The sequence below is a fragment of the Paecilomyces variotii genome, assembly GCF_004022145.1.
Source record: "Paecilomyces variotii strain CBS 101075 chromosome Unknown C8Q69scaffold_1, whole genome shotgun sequence".
Taxonomy (NCBI): Eukaryota; Fungi; Ascomycota; class Eurotiomycetes; order Eurotiales; family Thermoascaceae; genus Paecilomyces; species Paecilomyces variotii.
In genome coordinates, this window is record NW_021167140.1 from 2512364 (window position 1) to 2537284 (window position 24921).

The 24921-nt window shown below is 50.1% G+C and overlaps 11 protein-coding genes across 11 annotated transcripts; 5 read left to right on the plus strand and 6 right to left on the minus strand.

Moving 5' to 3' along the window:
* Positions 1–6: 6 nt before the first annotated feature.
* Positions 7–2836, minus strand: C8Q69DRAFT_451999 (putative AAA family ATPase/60S ribosome export protein Rix7). Its single transcript, XM_028629540.1, has 3 exons — positions 2572–2836; positions 2247–2498; positions 7–2157 (listed from the first exon to the last, which is right to left on the minus strand). Exons 1-3 carry the CDS (start codon positions 2677–2679, stop codon positions 253–255), a joined length of 2265 nt encoding a protein of 754 aa, XP_028489322.1. The 5' UTR covers positions 2680–2836; the 3' UTR covers positions 7–252.
* Positions 2837–4075, plus strand: C8Q69DRAFT_452004 (SNF7 family protein). The gene is made up of 3 exons (XM_028629541.1): positions 2837–3057; positions 3213–3576; positions 3639–4075. Exons 1-3 carry the CDS (start codon positions 3014–3016, stop codon positions 3855–3857), a joined length of 627 nt encoding a protein of 208 aa, XP_028489323.1. The 5' UTR covers positions 2837–3013; the 3' UTR covers positions 3858–4075.
* Positions 4076–4221: 146 nt separating this feature from the next.
* C8Q69DRAFT_503202 (PITH domain-containing protein) lies at positions 4222–5097 on the minus strand (the record flags this gene model as incomplete). Its single annotated transcript, XM_028632469.1, has 3 exons — positions 4222–4642; positions 4793–4904; positions 4956–5097. 3 exons carry the CDS (start codon positions 5095–5097, stop codon positions 4222–4224), a joined length of 675 nt encoding a protein of 224 aa, XP_028489324.1.
* A 1894-nt stretch (positions 5098–6991) lies between these two features.
* On the minus strand, positions 6992–7887 carry C8Q69DRAFT_32969 (hypothetical protein). Its single transcript, XM_028627454.1, has 4 exons — positions 7844–7887; positions 7389–7781; positions 7120–7301; positions 6992–7012 (listed from the first exon to the last, which is right to left on the minus strand). Exons 2-3 carry the CDS (start codon positions 7615–7617, stop codon positions 7207–7209), a joined length of 324 nt encoding a protein of 107 aa, XP_028489325.1. The 5' UTR covers positions 7618–7781; positions 7844–7887; the 3' UTR covers positions 6992–7012; positions 7120–7206.
* Positions 7888–8078: 191 nt separating this feature from the next.
* C8Q69DRAFT_440756 (putative CUE domain protein) lies at positions 8079–9535 on the plus strand (the record flags this gene model as incomplete). Its single annotated transcript, XM_028628686.1, has 5 exons — positions 8079–8099; positions 8156–8465; positions 8520–8777; positions 8815–9087; positions 9141–9535. The coding sequence occupies 5 exons, from the start codon at positions 8079–8081 to the stop codon at positions 9533–9535; spliced, it is 1257 nt and encodes a 418-aa protein (XP_028489326.1).
* A 186-nt stretch (positions 9536–9721) lies between these two features.
* On the minus strand, positions 9722–10355 carry C8Q69DRAFT_32980 (mitotic-spindle organizing protein associated with a ring of gamma-tubulin 1). Its single transcript, XM_028627456.1, has 3 exons — positions 10179–10355; positions 9999–10076; positions 9722–9919 (listed from the first exon to the last, which is right to left on the minus strand). The coding sequence occupies exons 1-3, from the start codon at positions 10254–10256 to the stop codon at positions 9845–9847; spliced, it is 231 nt and encodes a 76-aa protein (XP_028489327.1). The 5' UTR covers positions 10257–10355; the 3' UTR covers positions 9722–9844.
* On the minus strand, positions 10346–12186 carry C8Q69DRAFT_494996 (hypothetical protein; the record flags this gene model as incomplete). Its single annotated transcript, XM_028632222.1, has 5 exons — positions 11314–12186; positions 11177–11243; positions 10821–10836; positions 10479–10545; positions 10346–10400 (listed from the first exon to the last, which is right to left on the minus strand). Exons 1-5 carry the CDS (start codon positions 12000–12002, stop codon positions 10346–10348), a joined length of 894 nt encoding a protein of 297 aa, XP_028489328.1. The 5' UTR covers positions 12003–12186.
* A 1551-nt stretch (positions 12187–13737) lies between these two features.
* Positions 13738–15194, plus strand: C8Q69DRAFT_452020 (hypothetical protein). Its single transcript, XM_028629542.1, has 2 exons — positions 13738–14330; positions 14392–15194. The coding sequence occupies exons 1-2, from the start codon at positions 13924–13926 to the stop codon at positions 14906–14908; spliced, it is 924 nt and encodes a 307-aa protein (XP_028489329.1). The 5' UTR covers positions 13738–13923; the 3' UTR covers positions 14909–15194.
* A 349-nt stretch (positions 15195–15543) lies between these two features.
* On the plus strand, positions 15544–19655 carry C8Q69DRAFT_512367 (putative transmembrane glyco protein; the record flags this gene model as incomplete). Its single annotated transcript, XM_028633288.1, has 2 exons — positions 15544–16042; positions 16575–19655. 2 exons carry the CDS (start codon positions 15544–15546, stop codon positions 19475–19477), a joined length of 3402 nt encoding a protein of 1133 aa, XP_028489330.1. The 3' UTR covers positions 19478–19655.
* Positions 19656–20327, minus strand: C8Q69DRAFT_33062 (hypothetical protein). Its single transcript, XM_028627470.1, has one exon. It carries the CDS (start codon positions 20198–20200, stop codon positions 19835–19837), a length of 366 nt encoding a protein of 121 aa, XP_028489331.1. The 5' UTR covers positions 20201–20327; the 3' UTR covers positions 19656–19834.
* A 781-nt stretch (positions 20328–21108) lies between these two features.
* Positions 21109–23686, plus strand: C8Q69DRAFT_33072 (serine/threonine protein phosphatase). The gene is made up of 8 exons (XM_028627471.1): positions 21109–21410; positions 21489–21609; positions 21892–22210; positions 22283–22356; positions 22410–22494; positions 22555–22761; positions 22839–23099; positions 23160–23686. Exons 2-8 carry the CDS (start codon positions 21574–21576, stop codon positions 23534–23536), a joined length of 1359 nt encoding a protein of 452 aa, XP_028489332.1. The 5' UTR covers positions 21109–21410; positions 21489–21573; the 3' UTR covers positions 23537–23686.
* Positions 23687–24921: the final 1235 nt, after the last annotated feature.

Here is a 24921-nt window from a genome sequence, read left to right on the forward strand (position 1 = left end):
TTTTTTGTTCTGTAATCTCTCTCCGTCTCTTCCTGAGGCTAAGCCATACTTTATGCCTTTCCATTCGTAAATAATATAGCGCAGCAAATGGCTTCTTGAATACACCACAAATCCTTACAGAAGGAAAGCAAGCGAAACTTTTGAAAAATATATGCATTCAAAGAGTCTTAAGATATATATATATATGTAAGACTCGATAATCATCTCGCTTGATCGGGAAAAGGAACAAAATCATGATGTGATGTTAAATATCTACACGACACCACCACTCCAATCTCTCTTCAACTTCTCGTACTTCTTCATATCAGTCACACTGGGTCTAATAAACGACTTTGCGGCAACGAAATCCTCGAATTTGATCGTATCCCGCCTCTTAATAGCCGAGTAACCGGCTCTGCGGAGCAGACTGCCCAGATCTGCACCACTGTAACCTTCGCATTCTTCTGCGAGTCTGCGTAGCTCATCAGAGAATTCAATCGGGAGGTTGCGGACCAAAGTCTGCAGGATCTCGACGCGTTCCTCGGGACCGGGTAGGTTGACAAAGAGAAGAGTTTCCAGACGGCCGGGACGCAGCATAGCTGGGTCGATGATGTCTGGACGGTTGGTGGCGGCAATAACATAGATTCCTTGGCGGTTGCTGCCCAGACCGTCAAGCTCAGTGAGCAGGGTATTGACGACTCGGGCGGAGGCTTCGGATAAAGTGTCGTCTCGACGAGGGACTAATGCGTCCAGCTCGTCGAAGAAGATGACGCAAGGTATTGATGAGCGAGCGCGGAGGAAGACTTGTCGGACAGCACGTTCTGATTCACCGACGTACTTGTTGAGAAGTTCGGGTCCTTTGACGCTGATGAAGTTCGCGCGAGACTCATTGGCAACTGCCTTAGCAAGCAGTGTCTTACCGCAACCAGGAGGACCCCAGAGAAGGACACCGGTAGGTGCCGTGATACCAACTTGGGCGTATATGTCGGGGTTCTTGATGGGCTCAACAATAGCCGTTGCCAGCTCGTCGCGGATACCTCCCAGAGCACCAATGTCTGCCCACGTGGTGTCTGGAATAGTGGCGAAACCTTCACGTTTAGATGACGGCTGGATCTTCGGAAGAGCCGTGAAGAAGTCAGCGTTAGAGACGAGAACAGTCTGGGTCTCGTCTCCTATCGGTGTCTCTTTAGCGTGCTTGATGAGACGTCGTAGTTCCTTGACCTTAGGGCTCACTTCGTCCACCACTTCTTCGATCTCCATTTCTTCGCCGGTATTGGCTCTCAGGATCTCAAGATACCGTTTGATAGCGGCAGAGCCGGCCGTGGAGACCAAGTCGTTTAAGTCGGCACCCACGAAACCCGGGGTTCTCTTAGCGAGAGTTTTGAAATCAAGGTCGTCTGCGAGTTGCATCTTTCGAGTCAATGCACGAAGAATCTGTTCTCTCACAGGTTCCGATGGCACACTGAGATTGATTTCCTTGTCGAATCTGCCTCCCCGTCTCAGGGCAGGATCCAAACTATCTGGGCGATTGGTGGCAGCCAGCACAATAACAGGTTTGCCGTCAGTCTTATCAAGCGCCAAATCATCCATACACGTCAGAAGCTGAGCGACTATTCGCTTCTCCATCTCCCTCTGTGCACTCTCTCTCTTCGGTGTTATAGCATCGATCTCGTCAATAAAAATAAGACAAGGAGCCATCTTCTTCGCTTCCTCGAAATGCTCGCGCAGAGCCTTCTCTGACTCTCCAGACATTCCAGACACAATTGACGGCGCAGACACGGCAATAAAGGGAACGCCCAAATCAGCAGCAAAAGCATTTGCGATCATAGTCTTACCGCAACCAGGCGGTCCATGCAGTAGAACACCTCGCGGAGGCTGAACATTCGAAGACATGTAGACCTGAGGACGAGTCATCGGCAGAATAAGCAAGTCGGCCAGCTCTTGCATCACATCATCCATTCCACCCAAATCTGCCAGGCTCACATGAGTCGGCGGCGATCGATCAATAGCTTCGGCCTTGCGCCGTTTCGGAGCAGACTCGCCCGCATGCTGTCGTCTTTTGTTTGGGACCGTTGTTGATGCAGGAGCCTGCTCCGTGCCCATAGATTCGGCCGACTTTTGCGATTTCGAGGCCGTAGACCACATGCCCACGATGCTTCGGTTCATGCCATTGGAATCCTTCGTCTCGTCAGTGATGGAGCCACAAACGGCCAAGAGCACCTCGTAAAGAAACGCAGTCATATCACACTGCCTGCCGTGAGACATACTTGAATAGCTGGCGCAGACTTGTCATCCAGGCCCTCGAAATCCCCATCTACAGAGTCCGATTCATCACCGATAATATCGGTCTTTATCACCTCCAAGACCCTCTCTATACTATCTTCAAGAAGCTTCTTCGGTTTTCGGTTCAAACTAGAGTTGGACCGCTTGATAGTTTCATAAATAACTGCTGCAGAGACACGCAGACGGCCTCCTTCGGGCTGCTGCTCGTCGACGATCTTGCGCACAATTTGGTAGATCTGCGGAGAGCGCAATGAGAGTCAGCAAAGGTTTCTTTGTGCAATGCGCATGAAAATATGGCGCGTTACTCACCTCACGATCGAGACCTTGACCCAAGGTATTTCGACCTCGATTCCTCGGAGGCATCTTTGAGCGCGCTGACCAGAGATTGCCTGGGAATAGAATAGATCTCTCGGTCATTGATCCCAATATTTTTGGACGGTCGGGGAAACAATGTTCCGAGGATTCCAGAACGGGAATCCGACAGGCTGGATGCGATCGATGATGGTTACTGCCGATCTCGATCGCTACACGTCCAGAAACTGTCTAGCGAACGTAGAATCGAGAAGTTTCAGGTGCTTAGATTTGCTAGTTACCCGTAGAAAGGTAAATGCAGTCTTACAAGATTTCGGTTGTGGATGAAACTCGTACCGTATCTTACAAGATCTGTAACGGAACTACTCGATAACGGACGTCATTCCTGGCCCAGGCACGAGCTCATCTGCGCGATCAACCATAACAATATGCTCCGACAATGGGAAACACGAACAGCTCGCACAAGATCTCCGCTCAAGATAGGTAAGTAGATGTAATGATTGTCCCATCAGCGATTTACACTATGACCCTCAAAACAACCTCATAACTTCCTCGAATTAGACATATCCACATGTCCTCCCCCGCATCCGACTCCCGTACTGGAATCCGCTAATGACGCATACGCTTCCTCGAAATAGGGCTATTCTCGACTTGAAAAACCAGCGCGACAAGCTGCATCAATATCAGCGGCGTATAACTGTCCTCACTGACCGAGAGACAGCTATCGCGAAGGAATGTCTTGCACGTGATGACCGCCGACGTGCGCTTCTGGCTCTTCGACGCAAGAAGTACCAGGAGTCGCTACTCGCGAAGACAGATGCGCAGTTAGCGCAGTTGGAGGAGCTTACGAATAGTGTCGAATTCGCTCTTGTGCAGAAGGATGTTCTGTTCGGACTGCAGCAGGGCACGAGTGTCTTGCAGGCTATTCACAAGGAAATGGGCGGTCTGGAAGCCGTAGAGAAACTGATGGGAGAGACTGAGGAGGCAAGGGCTTACCAGGAGGTTCGTCTCGCAACGGAAGGCCACTTTCTTTGCAGGATACTGATGCGATCGCTTTGAAACAGGAGATTAGCCAGATGCTCGCTGGACAAATGTCGAACCAAGACGAAGACGAAGTCGAGGACGAACTGGAGGCGCTACAGCGGGAAGTGGAAGGGGTTTCCTTGCCAAATGCTCCTACGTCTACTCTCCCAGAAGGATCAGAGAAAGAAAAGGAAGAAAAGGCGAAAGCGAGGGCGAGGGCGAGGGCGAAAGAAAGAGCCGCCGTGCCATTGGCTGCTTGATTCCACATATATCAACGACCGAACATTGTTCTTTTTCTGGGTTTCAGTCATGCAAGCCGCATAGCTGGCGCTGGAGGTCCGTCTGGGTTTGATATTCCCCCATTAAATTGGTTATATACATATACAGCTGGCGCGCTTTTTGTCTATGGTCAGTGTTTTTCCCCCGTTGGTCGTTTGGTTCAGGAAGACTAGTTTTACAGCTGTTAATACCAGGGTATTACCGCTTAGACAATTTCATTATATCATCAGAGTATAGTAATATGTACTCCATAATAATTTTCTGACTTCGTCCTACCTTTCTGCGCGTATCTTCGCATGGAGGTCCCGCATGTCGCTGCCAAATCATAGCCTCATCGCTCAGCATTTACTGTCCCGGCATTATCCTTCCACCTACGCCCTCCACACCCTGGATGGCAACATGGTCACTAGGGTTTGCAGCAGCCTCGTAAAGGAAGCTGACTGGTTCCCTACTCAGCGCCATAAATTGTCCTTTGAAGCCAACGTATCCCACCTTAGTTACCTCTTCCTCCCCGTCACTCCAGTTATCCTCGAAGAATAAGGTGATGGAAGTCGTCGCATTCCAGTGTGCGCGATTCAGCGGTAACTCGAAGACATCTGCACCAGGCACTGGCTGTGGGACTTCGACAGTCTGCGTTGGGGTGAGATCTGATGCTGTGCTGAAATCGAGGTCGTTGCGATTCTTGAAGAGCTTGAGCGTCTTGGGCGCGGAGGGAGTCGGTGCCGTGTATAGGAGGATGGAATGTAGCTTTACTTGTCCGGCGAAACTGTTTTGCTCAGGTGGAGCGTGGTCAGTTTAATTTTCTCATGAGAATATAGACGAAGCCTCGCCTCTGCTGTTGGAAGAGGATGTACTGAGGGGTGACGGCGGGGTAAGATTCTGGGACCTCAAAAGCACAGCGGAAGACAGCACGCACGGGATATACATGAGCAACTGCTCATCAGCATCGCTCTCAAGCTCCGGGTTATCATTAAGTCTTTCAGTCCAGGTTTTCTGCACAATAGCAGCACCGGATTTCGGCGTCGCCTCTGCGTTCTGTCAACGACGCACGTCCGTAAAGTCTGAGCCGGCTGGCATACCGTTTAGGGTGACTATGGAGTCAAACTGGATCTGGGAGTAAAGCAGGGACTGGACGGCGGGGGTGATGTCGTCTGAGTGGTCGTGGCCATCTTCTCCATGGCAATGGCCCCCATGGTGATGATGATGATGATGCCCTGACATCCTGGTGGTGTTTTGTGATGTTGCGAGTTGACAGGACTACTACGCAGGTCTAAAACGGATCTTTTTCACTTCGAACATACAAACACATCTCCCTCAGCTTGGTAGAGCAGCACCCATGATGGATGTATATCATTATCATAGCATCGAGGATTATCCTAGAGGGCAGATAGTGCTATAGAGATCGGCCATGTTCAATGAGGGCCGAGGCAGAGAATCCCTGCGTAAACGATTATGACATCACAGCTAGACTACTAACTATTTGAGCTGAAAAGTGAAGGCATTAGATCTAGACCAAATCCTACACAATCTGATGATACCACGCCCCGCACATAAGAACTGCCCGGCTATCGTATTCTGTAATATTCCGGCGCATACTCAACAAGATAACCCTTCTCGATTTTGGTGATATCACGGATGAATGTCTTGTCGCCGGTCTGTAATATCTCATGGAATATAACCCAATCTGCCTTACGATTCTAGGAGAGCATAGTTAGTATAAATAACCTCACGGAAACTAAAGCTGTAGGTAAAGGGGTGAAACTCACAAACATCAACGAGCTTGGATGAGCATGCAAGGTGAGCCCTCCACTGACTGTCTTGAAAGTCCCATCAGGCTGCATCTTTGCAGCATGAGCAAAATACCCGGTGGTCAGACATCTCTGGATCTTCTCCGGCTGTCTGGAGAGGTCTGTTTGTTTCTCATTGGAGGAAAGAGACTCATCGACCTGGATTCCAAAGCGCTCTAAGTACCGTTTCAGCTGTGCCCTGATGCTGACAGCCCTTAACATTGATTTGTAGTTGAGATGATTCTCACGGCACCACTTCGAGTCCTTCTTTCCTCGAGTGACGAACGCATGGTAGACATTTAGATATGTCAAATGATCGCCTTCCTCAACAGCAAACTTCCTACGAGTGCTCTCCATAGCCTTTTTATCGCTCTCATGATGCGACCACACTGTGCCCTGGAGACTGACCATAGCAGCGATAGTAAGAATCTCGCTCAAGCACCCAAATGAGGGTGCGCTGAGAAGCACTTTTCCCATCATTGGCTCGACTGCTAGTTCCGCCATACGAATGCCAAGCGGCTTCGTGAGCTTGGCATAATCGTCCACAGCACCTAGGGAGTAAAGAAGCTCGAGTGCTCTAATTACAAGCTCAGCCGGCGGCGGTGACAGGAAATCGAAACGTACTATGTTGTCTATACCCAGCGCCTTCAACTGCAATATGACTGGCGCCAGGTTCGACCGCTGTATTTCTGGGACTGTAGCGTCTGCAAGGTTTTCGTACGATTGCTCTGTATAAAGACGGAAGCATTTCCCAGGTTTCGTCCTTCCAGCTCGACCTGCACGTTGAGTGGCGGATGCCTTCGAAATCGGAACGGCGGTCAATGTCTCTATGCCGGTGGTCGGGTTGTACGCGCGCAATTTCGCAAAACCGCAGTCGATAACATACACTATGCCGTCAATTGTAACCGATGCTTCAGCGATATTTGTAGATACAATGACCTTGCGGGTATTCTGGGGTGCTGGTTCGAAGACGTAGAGCTGTTGTTCTGTTGTAAGACCGGCATATAGTGGAAGAGGGAGTAAAGATTGAGCCTTTGGATGAAGCATCTGCGCACGTTCAGATATCATCTGAATGGTAGCATCAATTTCCTCTCGTCCGGTCAAAAATACCAGGATGTCGCCGTCTGGCTCTTGGGTATGTATATCGAAAATAGTCTTCACTGCACGTTCGACGTAGTCCTCAGCCGGGCTCTCCAGGTAGAGGATATCCACTGGGTACATTCTCCCTTCTAAACTGATAATTCTCCCAACGCTTCCACCAAGTTCGCCGTTGCCGGCTTCGATTTGAAACTCATCGCCAGCAAAGAAGCGTAGAAAGTCTTCAGCTTGCAGGGTAGCACTGCTGATCACTATTCGAAGATCAGATCTCTTCTTTCTGATTTTCTTCAGAACGCCCAGGAGCACATCCGTACTCAGGGACCGCTCATGAGCCTCATCAACCATAATGACGGAATACCGTGATAATAGAGGATCCACAAGAGCCTCTCGAAGGAGTAAGCCGTCGGTCAGAAACTTGATCCTCGTTGCTGCTGACGTCAGATCCTCAAAACGGATCGAATATCCAACCTCTTCTCCGACATTGCAGCCCATCTCTTCTGCAACTCTCGTGGCCACGGTTGTGGCAGCCACCCGCCGAGGCTATATATACGCGTTAGTTAACATGAGTCACTCAGTCACTAGCGACAAAAACAACGCGAGAGTAATCATTGAAAGAGAATAACTAACCCACCTGCGTGACTCCTATAACTTTGCCGTCTGCTGTCCATCCTGCTTGGTCAAGATACTGCGGTAACTGCGTTGTCTTCCCGCTTCCAGTTTGTCCGACCACAATCGTTACAGGATAGGTCTCAATGAGGTAGAGCAAGCTCTGTTTGTGCCTAGCAATAGGAAGTAATGATGATGGCTTATATAATGAGGGGATAAAGGTGGTGGAAAGATCGAAATCCGAAGCCATTTTTAGCTGCCCGTTTATTTTTGACCTGGACAGATCTAGAGTGAGGAATAGTAGATGGAAGGATCATTATAATCATGCATATTTCATAGTAGATCCCCAGAAGAGACTTCAGTGCATCGGAGGCACAGGTCAGCTTTACTAGAACGCAGGAACAATGCTTTGAGCTAGATCGTTAGCCATCCAGTTAGATAGGATGAACGAGGCGTGCAGCTCCTTAGGTACTTACATAAGCATGCAACTAGGAGATCCCACGTGATTCATGCAATGTCATGCTTCGCCCCACGCGGTTGTGGCTTAGGCTGTTTTGGAGCTTCGGCGTACAGCGATGAGAGGCGGAGATCTATCGCCCTGGCTCCTTATATCTTCCAACGGTTCTGCCTGATTCCAGTCACCTTTTCCATTAGAAAGTTCCCCATCACTTTGGTTCAACAAAAGATCCCATTGCTGCGACACTGTTCCCCATGGCAGACGAAGACAAGACCGTATTTCACCTCCATACCTCCCTGTAGTTAACATGACAAGCTAACTGGGTTCAAAGGCCACGCCCACCAAGGCTGCGGCGGCGCTCAGCAGTCCTAAGCCTGAGTCCCCGACTACGGCACGTCCTCTAGACTTCGATGGCGATGATGAACCACAAGAAAGCGGCGTTACTTCATCTTCAGCAGCTCCGGGACAATCTGCGGAATCGGCACCTGCCCCGCCGCCGAAACCACCACGGCCATTGACTCCGCAACAACAAGCCGAGAACACCCTCAAGGAAGCATTTCCGACTGTCGAAGCCTCTGTTGTCAAGGCCATTCTCGTAGCAAGCGGTGGGAACTTAGAGAGGGCTTTCCATGCGCTTCTGGGTTGGTGACTCTCATTTATTGATTGCAGATGTAATGCTGACTCTGTTGGCCTAGGCATGACCGATCCCAACGCCCAACAGGAAGACCTGCCACCTCCAAGGCCTCCGCGACCATCGACTGCCACATCTACAGCGCAGAGCCAGCTCGAGGCTGACGAGCGGTATGCCCGCCAGCTGGCAGAACACTACAGCGGGGCCGCCCGTCGAGGACCACCATCGGGCTGGGACGGGAACCAGCGCCCGCGAAGCAGAAGAGAAAGTGGAGAGGAACGGGAATATAGCTTTTTTGATGGTAACGCGATGCTGGCCTCTGGTATGAATTCTGATCACTAATCACCTTCGACAAACAGACGACCTTCCTGTAATCCGCGAGAATATCCGTAAGGGATTCTTGGATACACAGTCGAAAGTGAATTCCTGGGTCCAGAATTTGAAGAAGAAGCTCGATGGCGAAGAAGACGAAGATCAGCCTGCAGGAGGATATCATCGCGACAGCGGCAGCTATGGCAGGCCCAGACGCAGTGGCGATATGGGCCGTCGCAGCGCTGATCGCGAGCGCTATGATGCAGACCCTCAAGTAATCAGCGACGACTTCGCGACACTGGAGTTACGGGATGCTGAAGGTCTGTTATTGCTTGCATGAGAGGAGCATCCAGAGACTAACGCATCTTCATAGTGCCCCCACCTCGTCCAGCTCGACCACTCGCAAACCCGAATCTATTCAAGACCTCTTCTCCTTCTCCAGATAGGCGTAAGGTCTCCTTCCAAGAGGGTCCACCTGAAGAAATTGACAATCTTTACGATGCTCCAGAATCCGCCCAACGCGCACCGTCCACCGGAGGCAAGTCCAGCAAATGGCAGCCCTTGGCTACTGTCGATCCGTCTCCTGTGGGAGAACACGACCCATTTAGCCTCGGCGACAGCGATGATGAAAAGGAAACGAAAAATAAAGATGCCAATGCAGACGAAGCGGATCGTGTGAAGCAAGCTACGACCGAAGCGATAGCTGGGGAAATCGGATCCAGCTCGAAGGATGATAATAGACCGGAGAATAAGGAGACGGGACATTAAACACGATCTAGTAGTCATATTTCTTTTTTCTTTTCTCGGCATCGCCCAGATTGTGATATCCATTTTGTCAATATGTATTTCCTTTCAGGACTCTCCCGCTCCAGCTGCGTGATTACAACCCGCAGCATGCGTATGCATCATAAGCGTGCCAAAGTTGGGCATATAATCTCATAAGCTCCGTCCTTACCATACGGATTCTGGGCCTTACAAGAAGACTGAAATGGGTATCTCTCATTGGAAATAAATAGTGTTCGTAGCGTCATAAAACCCAACCGTCCAAAGTCCATATTCTCCCCAAAATCACCATCCTCAGTCCGCTCTGCCAGGTAGACCTCGTCTTGCTGCGGATGCGGGGGCTGCTTTTCTCAAGTCTTGGATGACCGCCTGTAACACGATCCGTATCAGCTTCTGCCCCCTTCGTGCCGAAACCCTCCCACGTCCAGTATTGTTCTCAATGACTCACCGCAAGCGCATCTGGATTGACGCCATTCTCGATTAGCGACACACAAAGAGAAAGCTCGGTTCGATCGAGATGTGTATTCTAGAAAGAAAGAAAAAGAAAAAAGGGAAAAGCGATTAGTAGCTTGACACCATTTTTAACCAAGACCCCGTTGACACAGGATCTTCGAAAGGGGAAACTTACCAGCAACGTGGAGATTTCGTGTAAGATATCAATGACTTCTCTCGCAGCCTGCCGCTTGTCATCTTGTTGGGAAGGCATTTTATTCGCTGAGGATGCGCAGGAACATAGTCTTGCGGGGAGACTCGTTAAAAGGTGATTGACGCGCGAAGTCGCGGTAGACTAGATTATTAGTTCCTGACTGTGCCAAGTAGGTAGTGGGCTCCTCGTTGCGCCGGCGTTGAGCTAATCTATTTCAGAATTAGTTACTGTGTCCTACTTATTCCGAGCCAATTAAATGCATAGTATATACTATATACTTACTTCAATAAACGGCCGGGCATAACGCGCCTAATAGATCCAGTGATTATACAGCGGACTACGCTGATAACTATAAGTTTCGTATGTACTTAACTATCCTATTATTTTACTACTACACGTCTCTGCTTTAGCTACGGCCCTAAAAGAGCCGCATTGCCCGGGTGCTACCACGTGGAGGTACAGAGTCCGATTTCAGCACCCTTCCCCCTCTTTCTTATCAGTACAGCTACGATGCCCGGGTTGATCGCAAAATACTAATTGATACTTGCAGTTCAGCCCTCCTGAGACACCTTGAAGCGTTCGGCTTACAGCCTAGTTGTCATCAAGGACCCAGTCGAAGCCTACCCACGAAGAAGAGCAACTAGTATAGGATCGTCATGTCGTCAATTGATACTTGCAGTTCAGCCCTTCTGGGACACCTTGAAGCGTTCGGCTTACAGCCTAGTTGTCATCAAGGACCCAGTCGAAGCCTACCCACGAAGAAGAGCAATTGTCCAACAGAGCATGACCCGGCTCGAGTCTGATACTGATGTTTCCTAACCCGCAAGCCCCTCATCGCTATAATGTGCACGTCTAGAACTTCTAGACGGACAGCATTATAGCGATGATAACCCTGGCGAAGTCGGCCATCTCGACACGGTTGCCAATTCGGTACGGACCGAACCGGTTCATCTTTGCATGGCTAGCGCACTGTGGGTTACCTCCATTGAGATAACTTTTCCAGCTTCGGCCGTATTCAAAGATGCAAACGTATAGTTCGGATCCGTCCTGCGAGACGAGAGCTCGCCTTGTTCCATTAGATAGATTTCTCCACAAGGTCCCATTGAGTGGTACTCACCAGGGTCTCGGAGCAGCGTCCGGAAATTCTCTGATCCAGGCCACCATCTGGGCAGTCTCCTGGAATTCGACTTGAGGACTGTGCCTCAGTCTTTCGTCCCGCTTGCACTCGACAAGCGCCAAGATGTGCTTGGTCGTCACCTCCTGCAGCTGCCCATCGGTGACAGCAGTGAACTTTCGACCACTGCCAAAGTCCGCTTCGAGTGGGATCCTGTTCGCGCTCCATTCGCCGCTGATCGGCGTAGCTACCATACTCAGGGCTTGTAAGTAGGAGATGATCGACGCATTCACCACCGATTCAGAGCGACGGGTCAACTTTGACCCTCCTGACAGGAAAGCCTGCTGCTGCTGCGCCAATGGCACCTTGAACAAAGTGTCTTGGTGCCATTGGCTTAGGCTCGTGGCGCCGCCGGAAATCCTCTGCAGGTATGCTTGGAAATCCGCACTTCCCAGAAGGAGAACACCAGCCTGTTGATATTCAACAGACAGCCCGAAGAGGTTGGCATCGAAGCACTCTCTTGTCGGCGGGAACAACGTTCTGAAGAGCAGGAATTGCTCTTCCGTTACTCTGGAGCCGGATTGCAGGTTATTCGGGGATACCGCCAGCGACTTCCCCTGGAGGTTCCTTTCCCGGACCTCCTCTCGCCATTCTGCGGCAGTTTGACAGAGAATCGGGTGAGCTGTTGCCATTATCACCAATATCACAATGAGGACAGATTGGGGGCTTCCTGAAGGAGAAAGGTGAGATATCTGATGCAACGGATCGAGCGAAGATAGAGGTGGTGGAAAGACAGGAACAGAATGAGGATGTGGGTTTAAGAAATCACTACAGTCGCTTATGGGGTCTTGTGTTATAAGCCAAAAGATTGTGGAAGGGAGTTCCCACCCCTTCTCACTGTAACCTAGAAAAGACAAAGAGAAAACTACATAATGCTTGATTGTAGCAGTTTTCTTTGTAGATTTTCAGTTTTCAATTTAACCACTAGAGGCCAATCTTAGATTAGAACTTATGTGTTTACAGAATCGATGTTTGTGCTATACAGATCGCCGGTTACTGCTTCAAGAAAAGTGAGGTGGGACCAGCAGGTATCCATCGAAAGCATAGGGGGAAATTGACAATATTCCACTAGTCTGTCTGTACTTACTCCATAGTTTCTATATATTCTAGAGTGATATCTGAACTAACGTGCATAACAGCTCTAGATATCCTAATAGCTAGTAGTTGTAATCGCCGTGCGGCCCAGTAGATAAGAAGAGTCAGATAATTACGAACTTGGCGGTAGAAGAGAGAGGGCTTTTTGTTAGCGTTAATGCACAGAGCGTATGTATAGGTGATCTGGCATACTGTCTACTTTTATCAAATTTAATTCCAAGGATAGAACTAACTAGATCCTTCAGATCTAGATTATCTGTATAATTAGGAGATAAATATAGTATCAGCACAGAAATAATACCGCCTGTTAGAAAGAATTTAGGTGCATTTTGTCAGCACTCACAGCTTCAATAGAGGCAAGTCGCAAAAACCACTACTACCCTATACAAACGGTATAAAGGAATCAACGGGAAGCCACCTACATCCACCAATATAGGATCAAAGCAGACACGCCGGAACCAGGGAATGCTCAGGAATAGTAACAAACACAGTGCTCCAGGCAGCAGTAATTCAGGCTGGAGTCCATGGGCCTCAATAGCTAATAGATGTTGATACCTTCTTATTCTTCAAGCAATCAAGATCTTATTCCCATATCAGATACTCTTCATATCTTTGCTTCCGTGGTCTTAGATTCCCTATAATTTGAACCCATATTCATTTCTATAGGCATACAAAGAATCTAGTAATCAAGTAATCTAGTAACTTCTATCCTATAATTAGGATCCAAAGGACCTGCCGCAAACGGATGATTGTCAGAGCACCTGACGTTCGCTTTGTGCGCCGACAACTTGGGGAAATGATCTTTATCGCTTGACTACTAGAAGATGGCTAAATCCATCGACTACTTGTGCCCGGGGACACTATCCTGATGATCTCTGCCTAAAACACTGTCACTGTCACCGTTTGTGCATTGCCCTGTTCCAGGTCGTCTTCTTTGACCTTAATCTGGTCGAGCAGGTGACTGATGCTGATTATTCTATTGGGTGCCCTCTACAAAGAGTAATACCTAGTGGCACTTTGCAGTTTGGCTTGCGATAAAGCATTTGCTGACTGACTGACACAAACCTTTTACAGAATACTGTAACTGGGACTAAAATAAAGATAGACAACAAAGCTGGGTCTCCATCCTGCTAATATTCTTGGTTGAAGACTTAATCTAAGGTACGGGTGTAAGCCTTTCCTAGGTAACCGACTAACCTACCTAGGTAACTAGCGGGCGGGAGACTACCGTAGGTATTATTATTATTAATAGGGCTGATTGGATAACTTAGCTACATCAGAGTGACCTGAGACAATTTCCGGCCCTGCTGCCTTCAGTGAATGCAAGGACTTAACTGTTACACAAGCTGTCATTTCTCATTTTTACCTTACTCGATCTTTTGCACTGCCATTTGAGAATTCTACCACCATTCTTATTCCTTATTCGAATTTCACCACGTTTCTCATCTTTACCTCAGAATGGCGAAGGAAAAGCCGCGCAGGGCTCTAAATGCCCTATGGGAGGATCTGGAGGGGTCGTTCGTTGTCGCGGAGAAAGGAGGAGTTGTTGGCAACGACATTCTGAAGCAGCTCAGAATCAAGGTCCATCCTCTCGAGATAAATCCCCGCGGGAGTGTCTCGATGACTATCGATAATCCGCCTTTCCTGTTCGAGATACTCCCAGACTCAGAGCTCAGAAAAGGCCCCCTGCCAAAAGGATCGGTACAATTTCGGGAGTACCTGGAGCCTTCTCAGAGGCCTGAAGGGTCTCTTGACTATTACTGGCGCCCAGAGGCCTGTGCTAGGGAAGTCTCACAGTACATAACCTATTTTGCTCGCAGGACGTTCCGCAAGCTACCGAAATCTAGACAGTTGAGTTCCATCAGGTAAGCTGGTACATCCACGAAAATGAGCAAGTGATGTGATCACTACTGATTGAAGTTACAGCCATCCCGACCCGTTTCTGCTGTGGGGAGACCTCGATCGCAACTATGGTTTGTCCTGGAGCACCCACGTGCTCCTGGAGGCCCCGAAAAGCGATGGGTACCCAATTAAGCCGCATATTACTATGACAACGGTTATAGATCGCGTTGGCCAAGATGGTTCTATCTTCTATGAGGAATTGGCACCTCTGGTTGCTGCTATGCGAAACAGAGCAAACCAGCCAGAGGTGCCTCCTGAGCAATGGGAGTCCCTATTGGAGCTACTGGATATAGGAGAGCTCCCCGACAAACGTGTCTTCAGAAATGAAAAGATATTCCCTGTGTTAATGTTGTCGTTTCTCGGCCCTCAGCATGCACGGGTATTTTACGCTCGCATGAATGGAAATGAACTCGTGATCGGACAGTCAAAGCTCTATAGCTTTGAACGGAAGAATGATGCAAACATTGAGCTTTTTGCTCGACTTCTTCTGAGCACTCCGATCAGCATCGGGGAGTGGCAGCGCACTTCCGAGATTCGATAGATACTCAAGGAAGGTTAGAAGAAGCCTGGTTCATGATGTATGGAGGGAGAGTTGTTTCGTTCTGGCCCAGTATGTTGTTGTTGCTAAGACTTTGGATTTATTCCGTCATAATAATGATTCTTATAAATGCCTTACCGTTCCCAACTCGTTAGTATGAAGGAATATCTTTATTTACCCTCAGGATTACTAGACTGTCATTAAAGGTATTAAAAAAAGCCCCCATATGTCGGTAATACTCAGGTTAGGAGTAGGGTTGGTTCAATCGATATTCGAGGACTCAAAGCTGAATCAAGGATCCAAAGGGGTCCTGCCATACTTACCGGCCGCCTTCCTGAGTAGTTCAATCTTATCCTGTTATATTCGCCAGGAAATTAAAGACACGCTTTCGCGACTTTCGATCACATCAATAATTGTCCGTTTGACTGGCGCGTAGCCGCCGTTCTGCAAGGTTGCCCACTAAGTACGGTAAAGGAGGCGGGATCGCTTCCGGACGGAGATCCACGTTTTCCCTTGTTAACCGAGCCGAGCTTGATCCTTCACTACTGATATCTATCCCCTTGGAGCGACAGACGCTCAATTTGACGGAGGGTGGAACTAATATCCGTGGATCTGGGGTCTACGTGCATCTCTGAGGAATGTCGGCGGATCTCTGGATATCTGATATCCATTCTCTAGGGCAGCAGGACGCGGTGGACATTCTTGCGCGTATAGCACGCGTCGAGAAGAAGACCTTCCCTTCTAGCGAGGCGTGGGACTTCGGTGCCGATCTATGGAGGAAGAAGCCTAACACTCGAGTTCTATACGCGACGAATGCACCGCCTTTGTCTGGATCAGGGAACCCTCCTGTGCTGATCGCCTATGCGCTCTATGTGCGGCAGAAGGGAACGGCCCTGCTGCACAAGGTCTGCGTCGCAGAGCCGTACCGTGGACAAGGAGTCGGACAGAAGCTGATGAACTACATCAGTGAGCGGCTTCGACGAGAGGGCTGTCAGTACATCCAGTTGTGGGTCGACAAGGCCAGGGCGCCTGCACGAGCGTTGTACGCTCGTTCTGGCTTTCAAGAGCGTGAAGCGATCGACGACTACTATGCGCCTGGCCGCACCGGAATAAGGATGGTGCTCGATCTTGAACATGGTTAATCAGCTATGCATAAGAATTTCCATTTACGATCATCTAATTTCGAATTGAAGCGAGGTCTCTCTCCTTCATTGCCTTCTGAGCCCTTCTCCCTTTTGCTATCGACTCGAAGGTCTGGCGGTGGTTGGACTCCTTGATAACGCGGGAGTTGGCCCCTTGCAGGATCGCGAAGGTGGCCGATAGGGCTGTCAACGTCCCCGCGATGCTGCACGCTCCCTGTCAGCCCTTGTGCATTTCTTGACGTCGAACATAGCCAGGCATGGCTATCTTGAAAGGGGGGCTACACGCCTCGCGTTTGCCCTTCGATGCCCTTCCTTCCTTGGGTAAAACTCCCCAGGGGACCTCGTCGAGGTTCCTCGGGCGAGTGCTGGAAATCTTTCAATCTGTCTGCTGCCAAACTGCTTCCTCATTCCTTCTTGTCATGTCTTTGTGACCCTCATCGACGTCTCGCGGCCTTTCGGCTGTCATTTGCAGCATCCAGGACGATCCAACGGTGTTCACGGACAGTGACACGGTTGATTCGCCTCAGATAATATGGCTCTTCTGATCAGCTTTCTTGCACTTATATTGGCTGCGAATGCGGTTCCTGCGCCGAACTGGCCGATCAACTCTCAGTTACCACCTGTCGCTCGAGTGTCAAAGCCTTTCGAGTTCGTCTTTTCGGAAGGCACCTTCAGTGACAGCTCTAACATGACATATTCGTTATCCAATGCGCCCTCATGGCTGAAAATAGACAGCAGCAGCCGTAAGCTATATGGGACTCCTGCGTCTGGCGACGCCAATTCTCTCCAGTTTGATCTCGTGGCTTCCGATGATTCGGGCTCCGCTCATATGACCACGACTCTGGTGGTATCGGCGGAGGAGGGACCGACAGTTGGAAAGGCAATCCTTCCGCAGCTCGCGAAAGTCGGACCTACTTCTAGTCCTTCTACGCTCTATATGTACCCCGGTCGATCGTTCTCGTTCTCCTTCGCATCGGACACTTTTCTCAATACGCAGTACACGACCATCTACTACGCAACATCCACGGGCAACTCCCCTCTTCCATCCTGGATTGGATTCAACGCAGCGAACCTTAACTTCTCAGGAACCAGTCCTTCGTCTCCCTCCTCGGGGCCCCAGACATTCACATTTAACCTCATAGCGTCTGACGTTCCTGGATTCAGCGGAGCCGCTGTCAGTTTTCAGATCGTGGTGGGATCGCATATACTGGCCTTCAAAGAGGATGAAGTCGTGCTCAATTTCACCCAAGGGCAGCCATTCAGTACGACACAATTTTTAGACATCTTGACCCTTGATGGCAAAGAGCCCACTTTGAGTGACATTGCCAGCATCAAGGTCGATGGCCCGGATTGGCTGCACCTGGACAACAATACCATTTCCCTAGCCGGGACGGCGCCTCAAAATGCGGGGGACGAGAATGCGACTATTTCTGTGACGGATATTTACCAGGATGTTGCAACTCTCGTGGTGAATTTGAAAGTCTCGCAGCTGTTCGCGGAAGGTGTTGACAACTGCAATGCCACCATCGGCCAGGAATTCTCGTATGTCTTTGCAGAGACGTTGCTCGACCCATCAGCCACTCTCACCGTCGATCTTGGACAAGCTTCCGCTTGGGCGAACTATGATCCTGCTACCAGAACTCTCTCTGGGAAGATCCCTGACAACATGAAGCCGCAAACAGTCTCCATAAAACTCATTGCCACCAGAGGCTCGACAACGGAAACGCGCAACCTAAATATCATTATCACTAAGAAGGGCTCTAATGATACCGACGAGAACTCAACGGGATCGGGAGGTGGGATACATGAGAAGGCTGGCTTAATCGCGATTGCTGTGGTTATCCCGGTGGTTGTCCTTATCAGCTTGGCCATCGTCCTTTGCTGTTGGATCCGTAGGCGCAGAGCAGCTAAGCCCAAGGACGATCAGGAGGCAAAAGAGAAAATGAATATCTCGAGACCCAAGATACCCGAGCTTCCATGTGGGAAGATGTCAGAAGACCAGCAGCCACTCGAAAGAGCGGATACTGGCCAAGCCTCTCCGACACATTCTGACCCTCCTCAACTCGACTTGGGGCCACTTTGGGAGGTGGATTCGCTGCAACGAGACAATAGTGGCAAAGTGGTAGACGATGAAGCTCGTGCCTCTCGATCCATGGCTGATTGGGGCTTTGGGCCCTCGACAAGCGCAGGAGCGAACGAAGAGAAGCAACAGGATAGTTCAGCCAACAATGATGCGAAGCGTGGTTCTCAAAGGAACTCACCTCTGAGGCGCAGCACTACGAACTATTCCCGGAAAAGGGAGCCACTCAAGACCATTCAGCCGCGATCTTTCAAGCGAGACTCGACACTTTCCGCTAAGTCGAAACGATATTCACGACGCTCCAGCGGTATCCCATCTGTTGCCTCTGGACTTCCGGTCAGACTCAGCGGTGCTGGACATGGAGCGGGCGGGGTCGGGCCTCCTGGACATGGTGTCGTAAGAATCTCATGGCAGAACACGCAAGCATCGTTTCAGAGTGATGATACTGGCATCGAGAATATAGCACCACTCTTCCCTCGACCGCCTCAGCACAGGCACAGTTATTCCTCGAGACCATACGACTACCCCAAGCGTCTCAGCCTGAGGCCTGTTGACCCGAGCAGCTCGACTCTCTCTGAAAGTGAGTCACTCGAAGCATTTATCCATGGCCGTGCCAAGAGCAGAAACTCTGCGAGCCCGATGTTCTCAGCCCGTCTGAATAGTAAAACCTCATCTGGCCTGCGAGCACTTGAGAAAGCCCGGAGGACGCCAAGCGGCGCGGAGACAGCTGGCTCGATCTCGATATACGCGGACGAGGCCCGACAGTCTCCCCCACGGCCTGTCTCGACGGCGATGTCGGGGTCGGTCTACACTGATGATGTTCGGCATTCCGTCCAGATACGGCCGTTGTCTCAGATATCGAATGCGCAGAAACGAGGTAGTCAACCAAACTTTGCTAAAAAGTACAGTGAGATCGTTGCACCTCTTCCTCGCTTTTGGAGTCAGGGCAGTCTGGCGAGTAAGGGCCGACAGGAGTCCGGAGACTCCCTGACGGGCTCAGAAGACTACCACGATCTCATCGACGAGCGCGAAGAGCCTGACGGTCAGCGCTGGTGGTACAAGGTAAATCCTGTTACGCATGCCCGGACAGCCTCTGCGGATGCACCAGAGAGGGTAGATACAGCAAACGACGAACGTGCAGCAGAAGCGGATCCGATCAAGAGTCGGGTACGGCGCATGAGCCTCATACGGACGGGCGGACGTGGGCGCGATAGCAGTCCTGGCAGCCGTAGTGACCGACTATGGAGGTTGGCGGAGAACGAGGAACGACGACCAGTCAGTATCGAGGACACCAGCAGTATTGATCGAACGATTACGGGGAGTATGCGGGGCGATTTGGCATTTGTATGAGTATCAGGCGGAGGAAATAAAACATTGGCCGGTGTGGTGGGAGCATCCTTGATCTTTTTTCTTCCTGTCTTTGATTGGCATTATTGAACTGTTGGCCTGGTCCCTTTCTCGGTTGACCGCTATTTTCCCCTTTGCGTTTGGTTTCTTTGGTTTTGGACAGTTATCAGGCCCTAGAGGCGCTGGCTGGATGTGCTTTGAAAGAAGAGATACCTCGGTACAGATATCCTTGTGAGTTACATTGTCATAGTTTCTTTTTGTTTTTGGAGAGAGCCAACAAAAGAAAGAGCATCCCCTAATGGTAGTTATCTCGGATAATAATAATAAGGGGAAAAAAGAGCTTCGAGAACATCATTTGGATCATATCAGTAGGAATAACGAAAAGGCGCCTTGCGAGCCTCCTAGATCTACGGAGTACCGGGAGTCGATCCCGACCAGGTAAAATCTGGGGAACCCTCGCATCCTTAACCCGGATGCGCGGGAGCTTTGATCTCTCTGAGAGATGGACGAACTTACGAAGGGGGATGGACACGGACCCTTTCTTAAGCGAGACGTCGGAGATTCAGTAATAATAATAATAATCATAATAATAATCATAATAATCGAATCAGACCAGACCAAAGAAGACCAAAATAATAACAAAAGAATTAGGCGACTGACTCTGACCGATCGATCGCCCGATTGACAGACAGCGGAGAAGGGACCTTGTTGCGCGCCGGTCTTCATGCCAGTGAGTTTTTTTTTTTTTTTTTTCTCCTCTTCCTAACACAGGGAAAATTGGAAGTGGGAGGAAAAGGGCCAAAAAAGAAGAAGAAAAGAGGGACTCAACTTCCAAGCCGGCCAGGACCAGTCTAGACGGGTGAAAACTCTGTCTGATGATCTACATATTATTACATGGCGCAAGTGCCGGTATCGTCCAGTAAGTACATGTACATACATAGTAGGTATTAGGTATTACTCTTGACAACTCTGGGTGGGATTTTGGTGGGTTGTTAGGATGAAGGGCCTGGCGCTCTCAAGTTTCCAAGGAAGGAGGGAGAAGAAGTCATGAATAAGAAGGAGGATTAAGAGAGAGAGAGAGAGAGAGAGAATCCAGTATCAATTGATCTATAGCACTAGGAGTCCTTGATCGTATATTGATTATTGTGTAATTAATTAACTGTTGATTTTGTTGAGCCATGAGCCACAAATCGTGGGGGAGATTGACCGGAGAGCCGGTCGCATTTGTGTGATTCACCGCCATCATAGAGTAAAGTGCTCTGAAGGGAAAGTCAGTCAGTCAGTCAGGAATGCAAGAAGGACAGATCAGACATTGTTGCAAATGTATATATATGATTTATTACTATGAAATTCATAGACAGAGAGAGAGAGAGAAAGGGGAGAGAGCCTGGAGGGGTGGTAGAATACCTAGACGAATCCATGATAAGAACAAGAACACATCTGGGGAATTATTACGTAGTGCATAGGTCGATAACTCATTGATTTCTTCTCCCCCCCTATTTTTTTTTTTACTGGATTTTTTTTTTTTTTTCCAGTATTAATTCAGCCTGTTCCATGTTGCTGGTTTAAATTAATTATAATTAACTACTACTACTAACTTAACTTGCCTGGTTTACGGGCGACCACCAAGTCACCGGACGCTAAGCATTTTCGTCATTTCTCACCTGCGGCAGCTTTCTTCAAACACGCGACTTGCAAACTTCATCATCCCCTTCAAATCTTGCTCCGCCCTCCCTTGGCTTGGTTCCTGAGCATCCAGCCAGTGCTCGAGATCTATTCTTCCTCTTTTCCTCCCGCCGTTGCAGTGTTCAGTCCAATATTGACCTGCAACAGAGATCCTGAACCGCTCCCCATCGACTGGTGCACTGGCTCCATCCGCCTTTTTCCCCGCCCAGATTCTCTCTCTACCCATCCATCGGTCCCCAGCGCTACGACTGTGAGCATTAGTCCCCTCGACAGAGTCTTCACACCCCCGTCCGACCACGTTCCCTGACTGGACTGCGTGCGATAATAGCAGAATTCTCCTGGCAGTCTGTCGTTGTGCATGACTGTTGTCGACAATCGATCCTTCACTAGACTTCCGTGACCACCTATAAATCATGGGTCAGACCTTATCAGAGCCGGTAGTAGAGAAGGTGAGGATCTGATTCCTGCTCTTGTTTGATGTTGTGCCAAGGTGCGTCAGGCCCTGTCTGCGTCGCCAATGTTCCCCTCTGGTCCTGCGATCAGTTGAGATGGGTGCCGGACAGGATGCGGGGCATGACGCACCGTGGTCCCGAATGCATTTTCCTGCTCGAGGGACAACCCATTGCAGACGAAGGACCGCGCCAGGGCCTTGGAGTAACAATTCTGTCTTGATATTTTCGATTGCAATTTTCTTGTCTGGGGTAACTGACGTTGGGCCCCTGGGGTTGTAGACTTCTTCGGAAGGCGAAGATGAATGTGTCCTGTACGGCGTGTCCGCCATGCAGGGCTGGAGAATCAGCATGGAAGACGCACACGCGGCAGTCCTAGATCTGCAGGCCAAGTATGTGGATAGCGATGGCAAGCCTACCGATCCGAGCAAACGGCTCTCCTTCTTCGGTGTATATGACGGGCATGGAGGAGACAAGGTAGCTCTATTCGCAGGAGAGAATGTCCACAAGATCGTCGCAAAACAAGACGCATTCGCAAAGGGCGACATTGAGCAGGCCCTCAAGGATGGTTTCCTGGCTACGGATCGCGCTATCTTGGAAGGTGGGTTGCAGTGTTGGCGGCGGCGCTGAAGGGTTCCGGACCCTGATAGAACGTTGGCTGATGTGGAAGCAGACCCGAAATACGAAGAAGAAGTCTCTGGCTGCACAGCGTCGGTTGGTGTCATCTCTCGCGACAAGATCTGGGTGGTATGTGTCTGTTACCATGTTGTCAAGGTCTCATTGTCTTACGTCGTTTACAGGCCAACGCTGGTGATTCACGATCTGTTCTTGGTGTCAAAGGCCGCGCGAAGCCTCTGTCCTTTGACCATAAACCCCAGAACGAAGGTTAGAATATCTTGATTAGGTTGACTCTGCCTCGATGTTCATTCTGACGGTCCTCCGCAGGCGAGAAAGCGCGTATCAGCGCCGCAGGCGGTTTCGTCGACTTTGGACGGGTCAACGGCAACCTGGCTCTGTCCCGCGCCATTGGAGACTTCGAATTCAAGAAGAGCCCCGAGTTGTCTCCCGAACAGCAGATTGTCACTGCCTATCCTGACGTGACCGTCCACGAGGTCACTGATGACGATGAGTTCCTCGTCATCGCCTGTGATGGTACGTCGGATTTCGTCTTTCAAAAAAACTACCCCCACTTTAGCCGCGCTGCTTTATTAAACATGTCTCTACTGCAGGTATCTGGGACTGCCAGTCTTCTCAGGCCGTGGTCGAATTCGTTCGCAGAGGAATTGCAGCTAAGCAGGAGTTGCACCGGATCTGTGAGAACATGATGGACAACTGCCTGGCTTCCAACAGCGAGACCGGCGGGGTTGGTTGTGACAACATGACCATGATTGTCATTGGGCTTCTCCATGGCAAGACCAAGGAGGAGTGGTATAACACGATTGCAGAGCGGGTAGCCAAAGGCGACGGGCCTTGTGCTCCACCCGAGTACGGCAAGTTTCGCCAGCAATCCTCGGAGTCCAAGGAGAGCCCTACTGACTGACGGGCTGTAGCTGAGTTCCGCGGCCCTGGCGTCCGGCATCAGTTTGACGAGAGCCCCGATGACTATGAACTGGAGCAGGACAATCGTGCGCGCGGCTTCAGCGTCCGCTCGGGTCGGATCATCCTTCTCGGTGACGGCACAGAAGTCATGACGGATCAGAATGAGGAGGATCTCTTTGACCATGCGGATGAAGACAAGGATCTGGAGAACCAAGTCAAGAGAGGCACTGAAGACTCGACTAGAAATGATCGCGAAGGCACTCCTGGACCGCAAGTGGATCGTGACGCTTCTCCCCAGACCGGGGATGCTCCCAAGATCTCCGAATCGCCCTCGTCCGCCACGGAGACGGAGAAGTCAGCCGCTGCGGAGACGAAGGAGTCTTCCTAGTTCGAGATTCACTGCTTCTCTGGGACACCGCATTTGTGATCCTATGATTTATTGATTCCACGACGCTATCCCCCCGCCCTCCACTTGAGCCTTTGTCGGTCCCCGCTTGTCCCCTTTTCTTTCCCCCTTCTTCTTTTCCTTTCTCGATTTTCCCTGTAACGGAGGAGACGGTTCGAGCGGTAGCTTCTTGAGTCCTCCATCATTTGTCTCGATTCGGGAGGCGATCTATGTCTTGCGATGTATGGGAAAGGTGTCCGGGCCGGTGAATACAATACCTTCGACGACCGTACGTCTGTTTTATGTCTGCACAGGAGATACCGAACGCACTCCCGCTTCTGCTCCCAAACTCGCCTTGTTCTTCTCTACGGAAATGTTCTCCTTCGGCCTTTTTTTTTTTTTTTTTCTTTTCCCTCTTGTTGTTTCCCCTAACTTGTTGCTACCTGTCATTCTCGTCGCGCTCTCCCGGACCGATTGGTGGAATATGGCTGCGGAGGGCTTCCGCTGGGGTGGACTGCACGAGTTACTCTACTTACTATCCTGCTTGGAGCCTTGTCACCGGCTCCAGCGGCCAGAAGAACGGGGGCAGGGGTTCCACAATGGCATTGCACACATCCAGGCGTAACCGGTATCTAAGTCTACACACGTTTGAGATCGTCTTTTTTTTAGTCTGCTTGGACAGGAATCCGTATTTGTTCAGTTTCCGGGCCGCGGCAGAGCCTTTTTATATCCTCTCCTGGGAGACCTCAGTAGATGAGCGCGACTCTCCCCGCGACGGAATCTTCCCTAAAGAGGAAAAAAGAAGCTTTTAAAAGAAGAAGCAGATCCTAGAGAGAATACTATACTACCAATGACATGGCATGGAAAAAGACGACGATGGCTGGAGAAGACGATTCCAACGCGTAGAGCGCTCTGTTGATTCTCAGTCTGGCCTTTTTTCCCCCCTTTTCTTCTTTTTCTTTTTCTTTTTCTTTTCTTTTCTTTAATTACTTTACCAGGACTTTTTATGGTCCTTTTGGTGTCTGATGCGTCTTGTTTTCTTCCATGACGTGACCCGATTCCATTGCTTTGGCCCCACCGCTTTTTTCTCTCTTCTTCATCTCATCTCATTCTCATCTCCATCTACATCTACAGTCAAAGTAAAACAACCCATTAACTATTATTTTTGTGATTCTTTTTTTTCTCTTCTCTAATCCCATCATCGCACGAGCGCACGCGGCCCCCAGACGGCCTCTGTCTCGTCGGCCGTTGCAGCGCGAAGAGATTTCCGCTTGTTCCCCGTCTTCCCTTCCCTTCGCTTCCCCACTCTCTCTCTCGTCGACTCTAGAAAGCTCCGGGAAAGTCTTGGGGGGTCCACTACTACACTGCTAGGTCCCTCGAACTGCCCA